Source organism: Cuculus canorus, chromosome 2 (genome assembly GCF_017976375.1).
Source record: "Cuculus canorus isolate bCucCan1 chromosome 2, bCucCan1.pri, whole genome shotgun sequence".
NCBI classification, from domain to species: domain Eukaryota; kingdom Metazoa; phylum Chordata; class Aves; order Cuculiformes; family Cuculidae; genus Cuculus; species Cuculus canorus.
The window spans coordinates 110,595,306-110,617,130 of NC_071402.1; the positions used below are offsets into that span (position 1 = coordinate 110,595,306).

Genomic DNA, 21,825 nt, shown 5'->3' on the forward strand with positions numbered 1-21,825 from the left:
ATCACTTGGTTGTACAGCACAAAACCCTTCCCTGGATCAAACGAGAAAATTATAGTAATACATTCAGGGATGTTTGTCCATAAGAACTCAGGATCAGGAGGGTGGGAATTTTTTAAGTGATATTCACAGTGATTTATGAATTGATAAACCTATGTTGGAGATATCAATGAGGGTACAACCTCACTGTTTACTCCTTCCCTAAATAATCCTGAAGTTTTACATGCAAAATGTTCCCATCTGTTCATTTACACGAGAATTACAAATATGAAAAGATGATACATTAAAAAAAACATTTGTGAAGAGGTAGTCAGCTAAAATTCTTAATGAGGAAGTAATGTTGTTGCAAATGTGCTTTTTTAATTCCAACACTGTCTACCTCTAGTCAGAAGAATCTAAGCTCAGCAACTGTTATACGTTTGAAATAATATGCAGACAATCTTTTAAGATATTTTCAATGCAAGTTATTTAAATCATATCCTCACTATCTAACACACATAAGGAACTCGGGTATATTTCTACTGGATAGTTTTCATACAGACTTAAAAATTATATTTGCATACAATGATGGTAGATTTTTCCTTCAACTGACACATTTCTTGCTTTTTACAGCTTTGTATTTCAGCAAATATTTGGCCATTTCTACCTGCTTAACTTTTTTTCTTATGACAGCTTTGCAATACTTATTAGTAGACTGCAAATGTTATCCTTTGATAATAAAATTCACTCCGATCTACATAACAAGTTAAGCAACGGACTTTCTGGATCAAGTTTGAATTCACCAATATAAAACTGACCTTCTCGATAGCAAAACCATCATAAGAAAATCTACACATAATTTGCCCTATAAAATTTTTGTCTTTAAAAAAATCATTTGACTACCATATTCCCTTGATTAACTGAGCTACTATGTATGCTAATGTAAAGCACCACAGAGATCTACACGAGTCACCATCCCAATTACAAATGGATGCCATGGTGGTCAGAAGTGCAAAAATCTCAGTGTTACGTGGTATAACTAAATCAGCTAAAATCTTCAGATGAAACATAACAGGCATGGCAGAAGACAAGCACTGCATATTTTCAGTCATGAACAAATTACACATTGTAAAGCGAGATAAAGCTCTTGTAATTCCTTTTATTCTATACATATCTATATCACAGCTTTATATTTATAGGGAGTTAATGCTTTGGATTCCAAGATCTTAAGCCCTACGGACTGGCAATAGTTTCAAAGCCTAAAAGGATCTAAAATGAGTGTGATTTTACTGTGATCACATCTTGTCCAATGCCTGACAACTATGAACCACATTTCAGGTTTTATTTCAGTTAACAAGGATAGACTTTTAGTTGGATACATGCTTAGCACTTCACAGCTTGTTGACTACTTATTATTGAAGTAATTTTTTCTGGGCAAATTAAGTCATCAAGCAATAACAGGTCATGTACTTTCTCGGGGATATTTAAAATGAATCAATGGGACATGGTCATTTCAATTACATTATTTTGGCATGGGAAACTACTACTTGATATCTCCCAGTATCCGCTTAGTTTACAGAACAACTGTTTAAGCAGTCAAATATCCACTTACAGACCTAGCAACACTGGGTCAAGAAATTAAAAGCTATACTAGTTTATTACTACTCCACACCTGATATTACCAGTTCATTTAACAGCCACATCAGCAGATCCTGACAGGTTTCCTGCTCCACACTTTTGAGCAAAGTAAGTCCTCTTCAGATGAAACTGCTATTGGACAACGTATGAGCCAGTCCAGACAGCTTTCAGTACAGGGAATTATGGACCATTCCCAAGAGACTTTCTAAAGGCTAAACTGAAAGGATGTGAGGCAAGTATCCTTCCAGCCAGGACAGCTGGAGAGTAACTGAAGGCTCTTCCAAAATAATGAATGAAGTCTACTACCCATGTCTTGGTCAGCAAACAATTTTTGTCTTGTTTGAACCACAGCAGTCAAGAAGTACATCAGGATAAACTGGCAATGGACTATCCCCAACCTAAAAAGAATTAATGTTATAAACACAGACCTTTTTATGACCTTGGAATGTGTAAGGGGGTTGACCGGTTTAATTCTACCAGTGTCATTAAAGCAGTTTATCTATTCTACGTAGACAGGATGTAAAGCACAAACCCTCATGCTGCCCAGCAGGACAATTATCAAGCTAGCAAGATGACAGTCATGTGAGAAAACAGTGTGAACAGTGCAAGCAGGAACGGCAAGCCAAAAAAAATTAATCCATCTAAACTTGAACATTGTAAATAAACACAGACTAAATTTTTGCAACTACATGGAAGTCAGACACAGCAGAACCAAAATCTACCTAAGCAATTTTATCTGTGTGAATCCTATCAGATGTATAAATTAGTTAGAATGATTCCAAGTCAAATTTTGGCATGAAAAGCCTTTTTTTAAGTTCAGGTAAGCTTACTGTCTGTTGAATAAGGTACACTGTGACTTCCACTCATTATTTAAGCGTAACAGCTGGCACTTTCGGTATAGTGCAAGTTCTGCCAAATCTTGGTCTGGTTGAGTCAGTCTTCTAAGCATAAGACTACTAGGAGAGCATCTTTTTGATTGCTTTAGTTACATTCCAAGGCAGTTTTATCTAAATTTATCCTTGTTGACATAACATTTGCCTCTATAAGCTGCATCAATTAAAACCACCTTCAGTTGTGGTATCTTTTAAATATATATTAGTGATATTACAAACAATCAAGTAAAATCAGGATAAAAATAATCATTAGAGTTTCCCCGAGGGAACTCACATGCAAAACAGCCCACTTAATTGCTGCAGTTCCCTGCCCCATACATCCTTACTTAAAAGATTTGAGTGAAACTCCTAATAGGATGCTTCCTACTATAATAACTGTCAGGTCCGGCAAAGGATATCATGCCCATGTACTATGGTAGGCATGGCACAACTACAGAACAAAACGACCAGTAACCATTTGCGCAGTAAATTATACTTCCCTTAGAACTTCATTAATAACAATGACTGTAGTGGCTGGGGACATTTCTGCATTCTCGCAAGCCGTGTTGCTTTGAGAACGGTGAGCTTTCCAAGAAACCTAAACCCAGTGCCAAGTAAAGGTAAGTTGGGATATTGCACTCCTTTTAGATATTTCTGTAGAAAGGTTCCACGTTATTCTTTTCCAAGCAAGCTAGCTAAAATGGCTTTCACACAAAATGAAAGGGCCAGGCTGTTGTTTGTTTCAAATAAAGAGTAGAGACAAGCCAGCCCTGTGTCTGAGAAAACTCCACTTCAAAATGAATCAGCCATGTGAGTCTACTGGCTGCCTGGCAGCCAGATCAACAGCTGTCAAAATTTAGAACCACAGAACTGAGCTGAAATGTCATCTGTGGCTAAGGTGCACAGACTCGCAGCCTCAGGTGAAAAAAGCCTACTCCCCCTACGGAGCGCTGTGGTTCACACACTGCTACTTTCATCACCGGTGACCAAGTCAAGCTTCCAGTAACCTCAGAGGACAGGATGAAAAGTAATCTACAGTAAAGGAACTGTCAACATTAATATTTTAGATACCTTTGGATGCATGTCCCCACATACAAAATGACTAGTTGTACAGTCAAACCTTTTCGAACCTGCTTGAGTAAAACCAGCCAACTTTGTAGATGTCAGAGATGGGTTTGGAAAAAAGGATTAATCCCTCCTAAAAATCTCTGAGACCATACTTCTGTCATAAGTCAACAACATCCCATGCCCATTCTATAGCATACCCTCACACCTGCCCTCAGCAGTGAGGTAATAAAAACCAAAGAAACTCTGGATCCATTTATTTGGGAATTTCAGTTGACTTGACTTCCTTTCTTTGCCTCTCTCTACAGGAACATGAAGGTCTTGTGACTAGAGTGCTGCTCTGCAAAATATGGATGTGATTTGCATGTTTGGGCTCTGTCTCCAGACATCAAAAAGAGGATAGAGCTGCACCAAAATGTAGGAAGACTTGAGAAAATTGAGGAATTTTTAAAAGAAGATACCATTTCCACTCATGTAGGGGCTGTGTAACAAGCTGATTACATCAAACAATAAAAATATTCAGAAATCAGATAAGAAGTTGTTTCTAATTTGGGGAAACAATTCAGTTACTCACAAACAAGTAGTTTTTCTCTCCCTTGTCTTTTAATTCATTCACAGGCCTAAGTCAATGAAATCACATATTCAAAGAGAATATCTGTAGTTCTTTGTAGCTGAAGAAAATCTAAACACTTTCTGTGCTATGTCATCTACTGCTCTTTAAATCTCACAACAGGCAAAAAAACCTCACGAGGAATGAGAGGATGGGGAACAGAGCATTATGTATATCTGAGAAACACACACATCTGTTTGCATGAATGTATATGATGGAAAATTGCATAGCCTTAAAAAAAATTGCAGTAATAAACATTAAATTGAATTTACACTGTTTCACAAAGCTACCACCACTTTAATATCAGGCAAAGGTTTGTGTGGAATCAGCTATGCAAGTCAAGCCTTGTGAAACAGATGAAGCCTATGCTACAAAAGGAAAGAGAGATTATTTTGTCTGATCAGTTTGGAGGGGAGGAGGGTCTGTTTTTTCATCTTATTTTTTTTGTATGCAAATTCTGAGACATGTGTAATACATTAATATCCAGAGAAAGAATTCAAAGATCTATCTCCAACAGAAGGAGTCAGAAAACAGTTAGCAGAAAAAGAATTCTGCTGTTCACATACACTTGAAACAAACTATTCAGCCCTACTACATACAAATCCATGGAGCTTGCCCGCCCCCACAAGTTTGTAAATGGAATGCACATAGTAAATAAGCAGCAAACAAGAAAACAATACAGTGAAATCAAATATAGTACACAAAAAATATGCCAGAAACAAAATGCTCCATTGCCCCTAATTTCACATTAGTACATTTATATTTGTTACAAAGCTGGTGAAGGGTCTGGAGAACAAGTCTTACGAGGAGCAGCTGAGGGAACTGGGGTTGTTTAGCCTGGAGAAGAGGAGGCTGAGGGGAGACCTTATTGCTCTCTACAACCACCTGAAAGGAGGTTGTAGAAAGGTGGGTGTTGGTCTGTTCTCCCAAGTGATAGGATGAGAGCAAATGGTCTCAAGTTGTGCCAGAGGTGGTTCAGACTGGACATTAGGAAAAACTTCCTCACTGAAAGGGTTCTCAGGCACTGGAACAGGCTGCCCAGGGAAATGGTTGAGTCATCATCCCTGGAGGTGTTTAAAAGACGGGTGGATGAAGTGCTTAGGGATATGATTTAGTAGTGGACAGATACGGTTAGAGTTGATGATCTCAAAGGTCTTTGCTAACCTAGGGATTCTACGATTGTATATCTCATTCTGTTTCATTTTAACTTCTTTCTTAAAGTAATACTGAAAGGACAAAGAAGGTTTGCAGCCCATCAAAATGACATTTTTTTTTCATTCTTTTTTTCTTCTAAATCTGTTCTTCTCTGGGAGGACTGAAGCAAAGAGGAATTCAGCAGTACACAGTAAAAGACTGGTTTATTCATTTTAACAATGTGCAAATTGTTACATGCCCATAGCGCCTGACAAACAGTAGTTCAAAATCACAAGGAGCTGCATGGTAAACAAGAACAGCAATTTTAACATATAGACTGGATGTCCACAGTTGTTGGTCACTATAATGATGCATCTGTGTGATTACTGGCTCAGTTTAATAGTCCCAAGTTTATACAAACTTGGTAGCTCCTCTAATACACAGATATCATCCACTGCACATGTCATAAGGTCAGTTTTTTCTGGTTAAAATTGACCAATTTTTGTTAAGAAAATAAAGCTTCTCAGGTTTTCACTCAGCCATGCAAAACCTCATGACTCCAAACAGCAGTAGTTCTTTTATACCTCTCCGTTATCATTCATGGTCAACAGACAATAGTCTGATGATGAAGAAAGAAATGCACCACCTTTGTTTGGATTTACTGATAGTTTCATGGTTTTCATCACTTACCTCATTTTTTGTCGTTATTCAGTATTTATTCCACACTCCAATAACACTTGGCTTAGAAGCTATGGAGTCACCTGACAGCACCTGCCCCTGTGGCCCCAGGAGATCACACTTCTCCCTCGGTGGATGGCACCCCAAACCATCCTCACCAGCTCTGCCCCACTCACATGAAGGGCAAAGCCATTCCCCTACTTGCACACTTCCTCACACTTCACTGCACTGCTCGTAGTAGTTAAAGTGCTCAATGGAAAGACACTAACTTTGGGGCTCACCCTCCTTTCAAGTTACACCAGAACATATATATCCTACAGCCACAAGTTAACCTTGAAGGACTCAGCAAATCTAGATGTCGGTGAGGAGAGTGGAGTTTCAGCATGAGTTCTGCTAACCTGCAAATTTCATTCTACCAAAATTGCAGCAATCCTATTTCCAGCACAGTCCCATGTTTCCACAATCTAGCACCAAATGTGTATCATGATACAAAATCATGGAATGCCTCATTTATGACAAACAGTTGACTTAAAACTAAGCTTATGTGAAAGAATGAAGTAAGTCACACACCTATGGGCTCCTAACAGCACCGAGCACAAAATAAGCTTGCATGGCACCTCAATGATTTCCCTTACTTCTGCCCCTCGTTGATGTTTTGCTGCTATTGCTCACATTTGCAGAATATGGCCTGAGTTGACAATCAAATGTAAATTTTTCTGATTAGATCTTAAACGTGTTTACAGATCTCACCTTTTACTGATTTGCAGAGACTGCTGGGAAAAAAAAAACCAACAACCCAGATTGCAGGAAAGCATCATTGTCACGGAGCTTACACAGGGCTAATAAACACTGAGACACAGGTACAACCAGTACCAGAGGGGAAAAAAAATCTCTGATCATTAAGTGCCATACTGAAAGGAAATTCTACTTACAGTGTACTTTATAACAAACATTGTATCATACAAGCAAAAGTAAGCAACGTTTTATTTCCCTCAGAAGTATTATTTAGCCTAAGCAAACATCTGCTGGCATTCAACCAAGAAATAGTAATTTACAGTCCAAAACAGTAATTCCTACTATGTCTAAGGCTGAAATTATTCTCTATCCATTCAATTGAGCTGTTGGAAAAACTTCTGTGAACAACCTACATCTGCTATGATGTTAGTGCCCTCTGCTGTGTGAGACTACAAATTAGGTAGCAGCTTTCTTTGAGAATGATGACTCTAAATAACGTCAAGCCATGTAAGCAGAGTAAATCAAGTTTATATCCTCACGTGAATATTAAAGTATTACAGGAAAACAACCCTGGCAGACATTCAGTTTTACTGTAGAGATAAGATCAAAGTATTCACTTCTAAAACATTCTGTGATGCTACAATGTGGAGCTGCACACAGTAAAATAATCCAAAACATTAAGCTAACAAAATCGAAGTACTCCTTTGTTTTTCAAGAAGCGAAATACTTTTTAAAAAATAAGAAACAAAAAAACCCCTCTTTCAGGCAATTATCTTCATACAGATTCATGAAATTTAACCGCAAAGTTAACAACTAGGCTTACTGTTTTTAGCTCCTCCAAATGCCAATACAGACTAGTAAAACCCTTACTTATATCTTTGGTGTCATTATCAGATCATTTATATTCCCTTACTCTTCCATTCTGGTTTTCTTTTCTTGTTCTTCACATATTTTGTTTACCTTTCTAATACATGCTTCAGTACTTCTATTTGTGGTTGCTCAGCTAGGGGTGTATGAAGTAGCAATGTTCACAGAAACATTAGGGAAGCAAGCTGTCAAAAACAAATGGAAACTTGAGAAAGTTGTTAAAATTACAAGTAAAACCGGTCGTGCCACTCACAGGTCAGGTTGTCTGACACTTGCCAGTCTCAGATTTTCTTTTGCTTCTGATGCTTAACCATTAGTTTAACTGTTTAAACAGAATGCCTGGCATCTACTTTAAACTCAAATGCTTTAGCAAGTTTTAGCAAATTATTCAGTAATTTTCAGGAGTGTTTTACTAAGCACAATATTGTTCTTATTAAATCAATTTTTACACAACTATGTTGCCAAGAAATTCCAGCCCAGTCATGCCATGGAAGAAAAACTGCTACTTTTGTAAAGGCTTCTTCTTGTGTAACTCTTGAAATTCCTCTGGAATTTATGCTACAGTTTGCTACTTTATAAAATAAACTCAGGATAAACTGAACTTAAGAAGCACCTATGAAGCACACAGTTTGTTCTGAAGACGCTGCCTCCTAAGCCTTCCTTGGGCCTTGTCTTCAAGGCTTAGAGAAAAAAAAAACAATGACTAGAAACCAGGAGAGGAGTGGAAAGAGAAGCTAAGTAGAAGGGTACATAATAACAGTGTAAAGAAACAGTCAAAATCAGGCCTTTGGGAGTGGAAAGGCTTGGAGGAAGAATGAAGAGTGCAAGAGTGGTAGAGCAGAAACTAAGACAGGAGGGAAGGAAGGCTACAATTAGCAGCCTAGGGCTGAACAAGATAGAAAGACCATGACAGAAATACAGAGCAAAGTATAAAGGAGGAGAAAAGCAGAGGCAGATAGAAGAAATACTGAATATGCACACAATTAAATATAACAAAGAGGGAAAGGAATTAATTAAGGCTTCAATAACTCTCATATTTCTGCCTTTTCCTAAAAACATTCAACTTTGCAGCTCTAGTACTAGGTGGTGCTGCAGTTCTGACACAGAAAATATTAGTAAAATACACAAGCATTTCAAATGTTTACATCAATTTAGATGTTTTCATTCATTTAAGACCAGTGTTAAATGAAATCCTGGGCTGTTATTCCCAGCGATTAGATTGTGGTCATGTGATACTCCTGTACACAGCAACAGGATTACGCAGATAAATGTTACTCTCTGAAAACAGGAATGACAGGGCTGGTCCTCAAATTATATTTTGTCTCAAGTACTTCCAAATAGTAATTAAGAAAGCAAATACAGTCACATGAATTTCTATTTCTTTTTAGCAGAAAGGTGACAAATACTGCAAGCAACACTCACTATACAATACATCTCTCTCATAAACCTAGAAATAAATATGTATGGTTAATCTTCATCTTCCAAAACTTATCCTCAGGAAAAAATCAGCAATAGCTTATTTCTAAAAATACCTGCTGAAAAAAAATCAAATTCAAAACCGAATGACAGAATGGAGTGAAGCTTGCAAACATAGGAGAAGAGCAACCTCTAGCGGTCATAAGGATAAAAATCAGAGAATAAATGCTATAGACATTCCTGTCTTCAACCCACTGCTTCAATACGAGAGGTAATTTCACCAACAAAAGACAGACCACTTATTTTTTCTGGTCATAGCATCTGCAAATTTAATTCTAGTAAAGAAAATTACACTCAAATCTATGAACAATGTACTGTAATGAAAGCTAAGAAGAACAATCTCCTTTCTGGTGGAGTGTCATTAAATACAGTTTCTGCTTTGCTGCCTGGTGCTTAATTACCAGCTGTCATTAATTAATGACAAAGGACTTTACTTTAGAGTGGTCTATTGTTACAGACAGAAATATGGCAATCAAACTGAGAGTCAGGGCACTATGGCACAAACTGAGGGTCACTATCTCAAGGCAAAGCAGTCTCAGCCACTGAATAGCTCAGCAAAAGGAAATCTCAAACTGATTATTTTCCCAGCAACAAGTGATTGCACAAGTTTTGAAATACTAGATAGTGAAATAGAGTGTTGTGGGAGTAAAGAGAGTGGAGGAGGATAGAAAAGCACAAATCATTTTCAGTACTACAGACAGCCTCTCATCTATGCGGTTCTATCATTAAGCCAATGATTAAATCTTATGAATGTAAAATTCAAAACAGGATTAGAACTAGATTGGCATACAGACAGTATAATTCTAAAAACGTTCCTCTGCCACTGCCAAAGCCACCAAGAGAATCTGAATGTCAGAAAGCAGTGCTTTTGTTATAGTTGAGAAGTTCCTCCAAAGGATAAAAAACGCAACTCTTTCCATCACTACAGAATATCACCAACAGGAGGAAACATCAGAGAGCTGTGAACACAGAACAGCTGAAAACAACTATTGAAGACCTTTTGGATGAGTTTTTCAGCATTTTGCACCAGTTACAGATTTTAGTCCCCAAGTCACATAACTTCAGCTTCCTATTCTGGGCTTTCCCACTCCTGCAAGTCATAAGATTTTAAGATTTCAAACACATAGGTTTTTGTTTTTCTGAAAGAAAAGGGATGACTATCCTCAGATCTTTAACAAGAATACAATCATAGAATCATAGAAATCATAGAACGGTTTGAGTTGGAAGGGACCTTAATGATTATTTAGTTCCAACTCCCCCTGCCATGGGCAGGGACACCTCCCACTAGATCAGGCTGCCCAAGGTCCCATCCAACCTGGCCTTGAACACCTCCAGGGATGGGGCATTCACAGCTTCCCTGGGCAACCTATGCCACAGCCTCACCACCCTCATGGTGAAGAATTTCCTCCTTATGTCTGGCCTAAATCTGCCCCTCTCCAATTTATAGTCATCCCCCCCCAGTCCTATTACTACAGGCCTTTATAAAAAAATCCATCTCCAGCTTTCTTGTAGCCCCTTCAGCTACTGGAAGGTCACTATAAGGTCCCCTCAGAGTCTTCTCCAGGCTGAGTAAATAGCTAAGTAAAGACATCACATTGGGTCTGGTTCTGTTCATCCCCCTTTTACTCTCGCTCATAGGAAAGCCTTATCCTCTCTAACCTGGAAGACCGCTATCAAGATGTCCAGCTGGAATGAAGGGGCTCTTCAGAGATCTAGCTGACATTAATAACTCCAGAGAATTTAAGGAGTATTAATACTCCTGCAGGGCATGGCATCCCAACTCCACCCGTCTTGCTCATTTTTCACTCTTTAGAGCTCATCTCAATTTACTGCTTAATTGACTACCACTAATCCACACCATGCAAATTAGCTAGAATTGTGCACTGCCCTTTTGCTACATGATTTCACTGTGACTCTTTAAATGCTTTCTAACAGTCAGTAATAAAGGCTGAGTGATTATTACACACAGCAATCTAAGTATTTATCTACTGTCTTTCTACTAACAGACATCTGAACTTTATTTTAATACACACCTCTCCTCCCCACCCCAAGTAAAGCCATGCCTCAAATCTGCGGTCATATAATCTAGCATTAATATTAGGTTACAATACTTCAACAGTTTAAGCTAAATTCATCAAAAGTAAGATGCAACTTTTTCACAGACCAAAATAATAAGCAAACAGGAACACCGTATCTTTAGAAAAAAATTGAGTCCAAGTATGACTGAGCTATTAAAAATCAGCACTCCCTACTTTTTGTCAAAAAAAAAACAATAAGGAAAGTATTTTGTCTACAGGTCAGTCAGAAGTGGGTCTCATTATACTGACGATTATTAAGGTTGCCCAATGTTTCCTATTACTAGATTCCATTCTCAGTTGTTAATAGCTTGGACAGCACTTATCGCAGCAACTGAAGTTTTCCACTCCGAGGCAAATATTAATTTTTGGAACATTGCAGATAAACCCAGTCCATCCACTGCTGAAAATAAAACAGAGGAAATATGCAGTTTGGGCTTTCTTTAGAAAGTCCCGACAACTTTCAGTGCAATGGCTGGAAATGAGGGGCAGCTGACTGAGCAGGCTTTATACTGATGAGGGGAAAAACAGAGCTGGAGGATGCAGAGAGAGGGAAGACAAGGACAAACCCAGAGCAGAAGCACATCACAAGGAGGGAGTGAGGGTTGAAAAAGAAGAAATTCAGGCAGATTGAATGAATGGGGATCAGTGATCAGACATTCTGGAAGGAGACAGATCAAACCTGAGAACAAAATAGAACAAATATCTCAAGAGCAGTAGGAAATCAAAACTAAAGACTAAGGAAAGAAATGGAGAGAGAAAGGCTAGAGAAAAAAAGGAGTCAAAAAGGAAAGTGAGGTAGCATGGCAAGAAGACTGCAACAGAATAGGGAAAAGAGGAAGCCTCCAACCTACCACAGCTCAGACTGAGCCCAGAAGGAGTCTAAAGACAGAGTTAGCAAAATGCAGAATGTGTGGTGCACTGATTGGCCAGCAGCCACACACCCACCCAGCTGTTCACCTGCTCCTCAACAGAGTGGGGGGGCAAAAGGTGGGAAAGCTTGTGGGTCGTGACAAGGACAGGAGACCGCTTATCAGTTGCCATCATGAGCAAGACAGACTGGACTTGGAGAAAGTCAATTTAATTAATTGTGACTTAGAATAGATTTGAATAGTGAAAACAAAACATTAAAACAACACCTTCCCCTCATCCTTTTCTAAAGCTTAACTTTGCTTCTTCATTTCCAAATCCTGGGGCAGACATGTGGACACAGGTGGGGCATGACATGAAAATGAGCTGGAGGGATGAGTGGCTTCCAAGTGAGCCACTCACCTGGAAATTCTACACACCAGAGATCTGCTAGATAGGTTGAAGTGAACAGCAATTAAAGGTTGGAGTATGTCAGCACTTGCTGCAGCCATCTGAGTTTGCCCCTCTTGCAGGTGATCAATACAAAATATTAATTACATGATTACAAATTATTTCCTTGATAACTTCCTTCTTCCAGTGCAGAGAAGGGGCTTCTTCTGGGGAATATATTATGACACAATGAAATTACTGTGCACAATTGTTCTAATTTGTTGGAGGAGATAGAAGTCATGCAGAAGACAGCCTGCAAGAGGTTTCTATTTGAGGGAGCTGCAGGAATAAACATATAGGAAGAAGAATAATAGATCCAAGGGGAATAAACCATGCTGGGCAGTTATCCACCCAGCTAATAACTTTGTCTTAAATTATTCTCAGCTACCTAAGGACTCTCCATTCGATACAGTGAATTATGACGTTTCACTCACTCTGGGAGAGGGGAGAAAATTACTCGCTACAGTCATTCTGACACATAGATGGCTTGTGCTTGCAAAGGTAGCAAACAAAGGTCCTGAACCTTGCAAAGATCCTGAACAAATAATTCCCATTTACTGGCAGAAGAGAGACAACCTAAACCGCAGGCCAAGCCTCTCAGTTAAGAAAGTCACAGACTTAGCCTGGTAAGAAAGTTATGTCTAAAGACAAGCAGGCTTAAGACAGACTGGAAGACAGGTAGGGTAAAAGACAGCCACTAAATACATGTTCTTCATTTTCCAAATGCTTAATTTGATACACTCAGCCCTGCAGACAGTAACACTCACACTGTTACAATAAAATATGCATTGAGGAAAGCAGAAAGTGTTCTGAAAAAATAAAGTTCTGAGCACCTTTCTTTAGCCAAAAAATTCAAGGGGAAAAATCCTCCCCTCAACCCTAAATGGGCAACACTATCCCTAGGCGTCAGCTAATGAACTATTCAAAGAGACAATGAGAAACACCACAGAACTGTTGAAAAACTGAACAGTTTTTATCTTCACAGCAGTACTTGGACATTGTGCTGTGGAACAATGGATTTCTGAAGAATAAGATCAGAAAATAAAAATAAAGTAGCTGCTCATCTGAGACGTTAAGAAGAGAAAAGTCGGGAAGAAATCTCAAAAGATTATCAGGTCTACATTCCGCTTAAGACATTCTTTAGTTACTCTCAACTATTTCTTAAGTTTCTTTCCAGAGATCTCTACGAGATACATAGATCTATTCTGGTGCTGCTTCTCCTCAGCTTAGAAAACTTTTGCAATCTTTTCTAAAAAAATGAGCTGTGCTGCTACTTAAGTCATCATCCATCTAACTATACAAGTCTACCTTCATACTTATCCAAGCTACCCTGTGTAGTTTTTTGTCCCATATAGTCGTCATATTTGTTTCCTAGATCTACCATCATCAAACACAGTATACAAACCTCCTCGTAAAGGATCAAGCTCCATCTTTAAAGTAGTAATGAACTTTGTTCCCATCATTCAAATTAAAAATCTTTTTGATAAACTGATTTCCAACCCTGCTTTTTAGCTTACATACAACTTCCTTCCTCTCAACATTCATGCACTTGATATTTCCACAGCCTTCAGCGTGGTGGGCTAAACAAGTCATCATCTCCCTCATCACTGCACAAGCCCCACCCTCAGCACTCATCCTACACTCAATTAGTTCATAAGTCACTGCACAGGTAACTAAAATTACACAATATTCCAGATGACATCTCAGAAATGCAAACAACAATCTTAAGAGTTCAGCTCCTCTGAAAACATCTTTCCAGATACATCCTAGTTTAACATTTGACTTTTTAATGGCTACATTGCACAACCTCTCTTATCTTTTCTCATAGCTTAGATATTTACGTACAGAAGACATTCTTGCCAGAGGTCCCAAATGAACACCATTGCACTTTTTATCACTGAATAAAAACACATTTCTATTTCTGTAATCCAAAAGGTGATCTAATTTCTGACTGACATGGTGATTCTTTCATTGATGCCTCTCAAAATTGATTTCATCAGAAGATTCATCAGCATATATTTACTCTTTTATATCACCACTGCTAATATTTTGAATATCAAGCCCATGCCTGCTTTTTGAAGAACATTCCACCGTTTTTGATTGCCCTTTTAATTGTCACTTTTTATCCGTCAGTTCCTTACTGACTTCATATCTCCTAATTAACCCATATCCACTTTTGCTACACTAATAAATACCAGTGTGGCATGGCAGAATTATGAAACCATTTTTGATGTCAACTTTTGCACTCTTACAAACCCTTTATATTCTATTCATGTCAAACAAAAAAAAACCAAAAACCCAGAAACTCTACACACTGCAAACTTAAGAAAAACTGTTCTAGGATGAGATTTTTTTCCCTCAACTTTTTAACCTATGCAAGTTTCTTAGAATTTGGTCTAATTTCTATATTTAAACAAATACATTCACTATAACTTATCAATGACAGTTATGTTTAAAGAATCACAATGAAAATATACAGAATATTAATGTATTGTGTTCTATCTATTCAATATCTTGGTTATGGGAATTAAGTTTACTCAAATGCAAGAAAATTTTAAAAGCTTCACCTACAATGAGTTCTAAAAAACTAAATAATTTGAAAAGATCATGAATTTTAGGACAACTTTATCATTGCCAATATTGGTGCCTTTATGTTATTATTTGAAAGCCTACAAAACTCTACTTTGACTACAAGAATTGACAGAGGTAAACATTGGTTGGAATTTCCCCTGATAAAAGAGATTTTAAAAGACAGAGAAATAAGAAGAAAATTTGCAGTTGACTCAGAAAATAATTCAGTAGGGTGGAGTTTATCTTAGATCTCCCAACTGGGTCATCTTTTGTTGTACTCATCAACATTTTAATAAACCTCCTCAAGACCGTCTCATCTGAAAATTTCTTTGCCTGTAATAAACTTCACATGGGTCATCACAACCATCTGGAAAGGCCTTGTGGTTTCTTTAACTGGATGTAGGTTTCTAACTATGTAGTCTTACAAATGATACTGTAAACTTTTGAAACCACGTCTGGACTTTGTCTCTTGTTGACATTACATTTGTAGTGGTGCAAAGCTTTTTGATGTGGTCAAGAGAAATGCACCCAATTCTTGCATTTCACACACAGAAAGAGAACAAGCAGTCCAGGAACAACTTGATGGCTACACATGGTTTTGCTCTCCCCCTTGGAGAGAACATTTAATCAGTCCAAGAAATTAGCATCTTGACCACCAACAGCAGTGGAATGTAGACAGCATTCAAAGGCAGATGCTTATTTTCCTGGGTTTCTTCTTGTGCCACACAACCAAAACACAGAGGAAGAGAATCTTCCCAGGTATAGATCAGTTTGCTAATACATCCTTCTACCTGCAGTTTATGAAAGCAGCAAAGATGTTTTAATGATGGATTGAAAAGAAGTAGATGGAGCGAAGGCAGCCAGGCTAACTGGAGTTGAGCCAGAGCACAGCCCATGTGTGAGGCTGGAGTTCACCAGTCGTATTTCACAACAGGTCCTGCTTCTTTCGCTCACTTGGTGAGGAAAGTAGAATTCCTTTTCAGCTGTGAGAGCAGATGTACATGCAGGGTCACCTGTACTCTTAGCTTAAAGTAAAACTTTCGTACAAGACTAGAATAACTCTCCTCACAGCTCACAATTGACATTTTTCTCATTTGTTTTTTGCTTAATTACACCATTAGTTGGATACCTTGCCTCCCATTGGGAACCTTGCTATGGTGCTTCTTTCATAACTTATTTTACAATATTTCTTCTTATCTCCCATTACGCCTTCCCCTTTCTTCACTATTTTGATCCCAGTTTCTATCCACTCCTAGACTTTCCTCCCCATTCCCTTGTGTATCAGAATTAAATCGTGCACAGTGCTACAGTTGCCCTTGACAACTGCTGGAGTGTTTTCAGCAGGTTTCCCAATGAACAGCCCAAATAAGAGTAATGAAGATAATTGATAAGTCCTTGCTGCACAGGCACAAAAAGAGAGTTCCTACAAATTTGGACAAAACAGTTACACGTTCTGATTCACACCGAGTGTTTTCCTCACAATCCTATCAGCTAAACCATGTTGTTGTTAATAATTCCATCTCTGCAGAAACAAAATATATTCTCCGGGACAAGAAAAAGCATTGGAAGAACTAGTACCAGCCTGCACAACTACTGATCTTTAGTCTTTGTTAGCAATAGAAAAACAGCATTGGAATTCAGGTCTGTAGTACACAAGTCCCAATTCAACTTCTGCTGGATGCTCTGTAACACGCTCAGAGTTTGTCAGCTCCAGCTTTTAAGAAAGCAAGATCAGATTTTCAGAGGTGCTAGATACATAGGTGCTAGTGATGGCTGTGGGACCTGAGAGCCTTCAACAATTCAAAATTAGATTAAGCAGCAGATATCAGCCATCAGTCTGAATTAGAGAACAATTGTTTTAAATTAGATCTCTTTGTTTCTTTCCTATGTCATATTCTTCATATGCACAACCCTCCAACAACCTTTGTATATCCCATTGTTCCCTCAACCTTTGTATATCCCATTGTTCCCTCCGTGTTTGTCACCATTTATTTCTTTGCCACCAGTCACTTTTCCTCCTCTTCTGACAGTGGCCTCTGCCTCTGTTCTCATTCATCACAAGCTGAAAGCTCTGTACTCAGCCCATTTGTCTTTAAGCCAAGGCCTGCATTTTCTTTAAATTCCAGCCTTGAGGGCACAAAGTCATCTGCTCATCTCACCGATGGAGTTGCTAACCTCAGAAGTTGGGATAGCAATGGTTTTCCATTGCGCAGTAATGGAGAATAGATTCACAGACCACAAAAAACCCCATTCAGTTTCAAAAGCTTCTCCAAAGCCCTAATTTTATATCAGGCTTACATCCCAAAATGCCAAGTTCCTCCCTTCCTGTCTATTTACTTATGACTCCTTATAGATACAACAGCACTGATAAAGCAGTGATTTTTCCTCGCTCATCAGTAATGAAAACAACTATCAGAACCCAGAAAACCTCCTCCCAAAACCACAAGGGAACTGGGCAACGTTGAGCCCTACACCACAGAGCTAAGCAGAGGCCTCAAACTGCACAGTGAGCTTCATCTTGCACCAACAATGTTTAAAATTTGTGGCTACTGTACCATATTCAGTGTATATTTGCCAGGCCAACAGTAAAGTAATGACTCGCATATGATATGAAGCCTACAATTTTACGTAAGGAGAAAGAAAATTGCATATTAACCTAAAGTAAACAATAAATCAAGGTACTGATTGCAGTACGTGTACATGCTCTGTTTCCAGAGGCGGGGGGGAAAAAAGACACATTATTCATTAATATAAATCTATGCAATGGTTTAGCCAAATCGTGCTCTGTCCCCTAACACAGTTTCAGCCAAGACTAGAACTCCAATTGGTCTGATTAAGTCAGGGTAAGAGATTCTGCATCCCCTACTCACAGATGAAAGGACTTCAAGCAACCAAAACACAAGGGCCTACAAGTAAACACCATAATTTCCCACCCACGATTTACTGAGCTCATCAGTGCACATTATTACTAACAGAACACAATGACTTTATACTTCTGCTACAGACCCACTAGGCAATGCCCGCTCATCCAAAATATCATTAAAAGTTAGATTTTAATTATGGCATGTCAAAACTACATGCTTCAAGGCTCAGTACTGGGTCTAGATCTATTCAATATCTTTATCAATGATCTGGATGAAGGGATTGAGTGTGCCCCTCAGTAGGTTTGTGGATGACACTAAGCTGGGCAGAAGTCTTGATCTGGCTGCGGGTAGGGGAGCTGTACAGAGGGATCTGAACAGGCTGGACTGATGGATTGTGACCAATGGGATGAGTTCAACAAGGCCAAGTGCAGAGTCCTGGACTTGGGACACAATAACCCCATGTAGCACTACAGGCTTGGGGAAGAGCGGCTGGAAAGCTTCCTGGCAGAGAAGGACCTGGAGGTGTTGGTTGACAGCCAACCGAACATGAGCCAGCAGTGTGCCCAGGCGGCCACGAAGGCCAATGGCACCCTAGCCTGTATCAGAAACAGTGTGGCCAGCAGGACCAGCGAAGTTACCAGCATTTGTGAGACTGCATCTCAAATACTGTGTTTAGTTTTGGGCCCCTCACTACAAGAAGGACGTTGAAGTGTTGGAGCGTGTCCAGAGAAGAGCAAAGAAGCAGGTGAGGGGGCTGGAGAACAAGTCTTACAAGGAGCAGCTGAGGGAACTGGGGTTGTTTAGCCTGGAGAAGAGGAGGCTGAGGGGAGACATTATCACTGTCTACAACTACCTCAAAGTATGTTGTAGTGAGGTGGGTGTTGGTCTCTTCTCCCATGTAACTAGTGATAGGATGAGAGGAAATGGCCTCAAGTTGCACCAGGGGAGCTTCAGGTTAGCTATCAGGAAAAGTTTCTTCACTGATAGGGTTACCAGGCACAGGCACAGGCTATCCAGGGAAGTGGTTGAGTCATCATCCCTGGAGGTATTTAAAAGATGGGTAGATGAGCTGCTCAGAGATATGTCTTAGCAGTTGTAGTGGACAGGTACGGTTGGACGATGATCTCAAAGACCTTTTCCAACCAAACAATTCTATGGTTCAGCCTCAGGAAGTTATTTCTTCTAATTAACCCTAACTTCTGCTCATGCAATCACATAGATTCAACAGGATTTTCAACAAACAAACAAACAACAAACCCGCCACCACAGAAGTTACGGTATTCCTTTGTGGGAAACATCCAGAAGATCAAGTAAGAAAAGGGACTGATTATAGGATGTACTGCAACAGATGCACTCGCCCACTTTCAATGTAGCACCACACAAAAATACTCACAATAAATCCAAGTTTTTTATAGTCTCGAGTATACATAGATTTGCGTTTTTCAATACTGCCACTACTGTTGTTAGGTTCACATTCTGCATCAAATGCAATTCTCCGGAGTTCAAATATGATATCTCGTTGAGCCTATGTTAAAACAAGGTTAAAAAAAAAATAGTTAAAATAACTTAACTCTCACTTTTATAACCAACACCACAAAAGTTGTTTTAATACACTGTATTTCCTTCACTGCCCTTTCTTTGCCTAAATTCCCTACTTCATATACAGAGACAGTCAGCAAGAATGACTTTGTGGTTCCAGTTTTCCAAAGTCATCACATTTGTGGGGTTCACATGCAGATGCTTAAGTATTGACTTACAGAAGCTGGACCGATGTTAGCTAGGTCACTAACTACACACTTACTTTTAATCAAAGACATGAAACCACAGAAGCCAAGAGATCACATTTCAAATTAAGCTGGCACTTAGGCACTTTGCTGGCTGAAATCAAAATGGCTCAGGACCCTGCATTCTTTCTGGTAACTGTCCATTTTTGCTAGCACAGGAATGGACAACAGAGGAATTACCAGTTACATATCACTAGAAATGTCTTGAGACAGTGATAACCATCCTACCATCAATACTAACAGCACTGCATTAGTCACTCTCTATGGAGAGATGCACTAGGTGACTGCATGTACATTATCGAAGGTCAAACTTTCCTGCCTGTTTGAAACATGAATAGTAGAAACCTACAGCACGATCAACCATCTCACTCTCCCACATCCTTTTCTCCAAATTATCATCAAATCTTAACACAATTCCCTCTTAGAAATGACACCAGGGTTTTCCTTGTACAGGGCCTAAAAAAGGACAAAAAATAAACAAAACATATAATCTCCATGGCTTATTGCCTCTATACGTAAACTTGAAACTCTAAGGAGAGTGTCTCTTTTTTCACAATGAACAATATTAAAGCTGGTGCTTGGACACAGCAAGCAATAAACAAATGAACAACTACTATTCAGGTTCCCCATAACAAAAATGGGGTTTATTGTAACACAAATTAACTTCAACTCTAGCATCTCAGATAGTTTTCATTTAAACATTCATTTTAGCTCTACAGAAGTACTTTTAGGAAGAATTATACATTTCTGTTGCTTCCAAGAAGTACACAGAAGAAACAAATGCTAGATGGCTGCTTGGAGTTTTATCTCAGGATGACATCAAATTCACCTCATAGAACTACATTCTAAGGAGAAAAGCCTGGCCATTTTGTTGTACTTTTGCACAAGGAATGTAATAGTCAGTAGATCTAACAACAAGAAGACATAACCCAGCTTCAGAGAGCGGGGGAGGAAGGCGGGGGGGGAGGAAGGGTGCAAGCACGAATGAATGAGTGAATGATGTAAGCATTCTTAGCAGTATCTTTTCCTCCATAAAAATCTTCAGGTACAACAATGAGCAGTTGTTCTCTTCCTGTCCTGACCAGATCATGCCAGACGCTTACCTGATCCTGTGGATCCATTTTTGTCATCATTCTGTCTTCAAGAAGGTTAAAGGTAAGTACTTGCAGAACATAGAGCTGGTGTGCCATTTCATTATTGATGGCCCTCTGTGCCCTGATAACATGCTGCAAAGAAAGAGAGACACCAGTGAATGCCATCGTACCAGAAAGTTCCATTACATACACTCAGAAGATTCCATTTCTGTAAGTATGTGTTTGCTATGCAATAGTGTATGTATACTCCAGAAAAAAAGAAAATCCAACCAAGACTAATGCTAGTGATTCAGGTACTATATAAGAGACTTCGAGGTACAGGACTTTACAGCAACAATGCACCAAAGCTTTCTCCTTTTAGCCACTAGACAGAGCCTGTGCATATGTTGAAACACTGCATTAAAAAAAAAAAAATCTGTATTGAGCAGTAACTTCAAGGAAAAACTCACTCTTTACCAAAAGCATTAGACCTCTGCATAAAAAAGTATACCCAGAAAATATTTAAGGGAGCAGCTGTGTGAGTAGAAAGGCATTCAAGCACAACAAACCTGCCTCTACCAGACAACTTTGTTCTGTATGAGGAAAACTGATTAGAAATACTTTAGCATACAATATCTCATATGTGCAGAATCATCTCGTTCAGAAAGCAGACATCAAACTTACAGACAATTTAAAAATCCCTGGTGTGCTCAAACCCACCAAGTGGTTCTATATGGGAAACAGATACAGGTCACTAAGCACAGCAGAGCACACATAAGCATTGCGATTATGTGGGAGATGGATACAGCAACTGATATTGTACAGCTCCAGAAAATAAAAGAGTCCATCTGCCAAAAGGTACTGTAACATTTTACAATAGTAAATGAATACCTAAGAGTATAATCCATATGCTTATACCAAACTTCTTATGAGCACAAGCAGTGTAAAAATACACCTTCTGAAACAAATTCTGGTTTTCTGTATTCATCATTGAAATTATGACAGTTAAAGAGAGAGTGAGTGATTATTCGATCGTTATTTGGTTTGTTTTACAGTGCCTAGTATCTCATAACACTTTCTCTTGTTCCCTTGATAGCGTAATCTACAC

General features: G+C 38.9%; 1 protein-coding gene across 5 annotated transcripts in view; it reads right to left on the minus strand.

Annotated features, from left to right (window-relative positions):
* The window catches only part of ELMO1 (engulfment and cell motility 1), a 305,172-nt gene that overhangs the window by 169,579 nt on the left and 113,768 nt on the right, over nt 1-21,825 (minus strand). For all 5 annotated transcript variants that reach the window (XM_054058818.1, XM_054058816.1, XM_054058817.1 and 2 more), the window contains 2 exons: nt 20,748-20,870; nt 19,254-19,385 (listed from right to left, as the gene is read on the minus strand). In XM_054058818.1, coding sequence (XP_053914793.1) covers nt 19,254-19,385; nt 20,748-20,870 — 255 coding nt within the window. The remainder of the gene's footprint in view (nt 1-19,253; nt 19,386-20,747; nt 20,871-21,825) is intronic.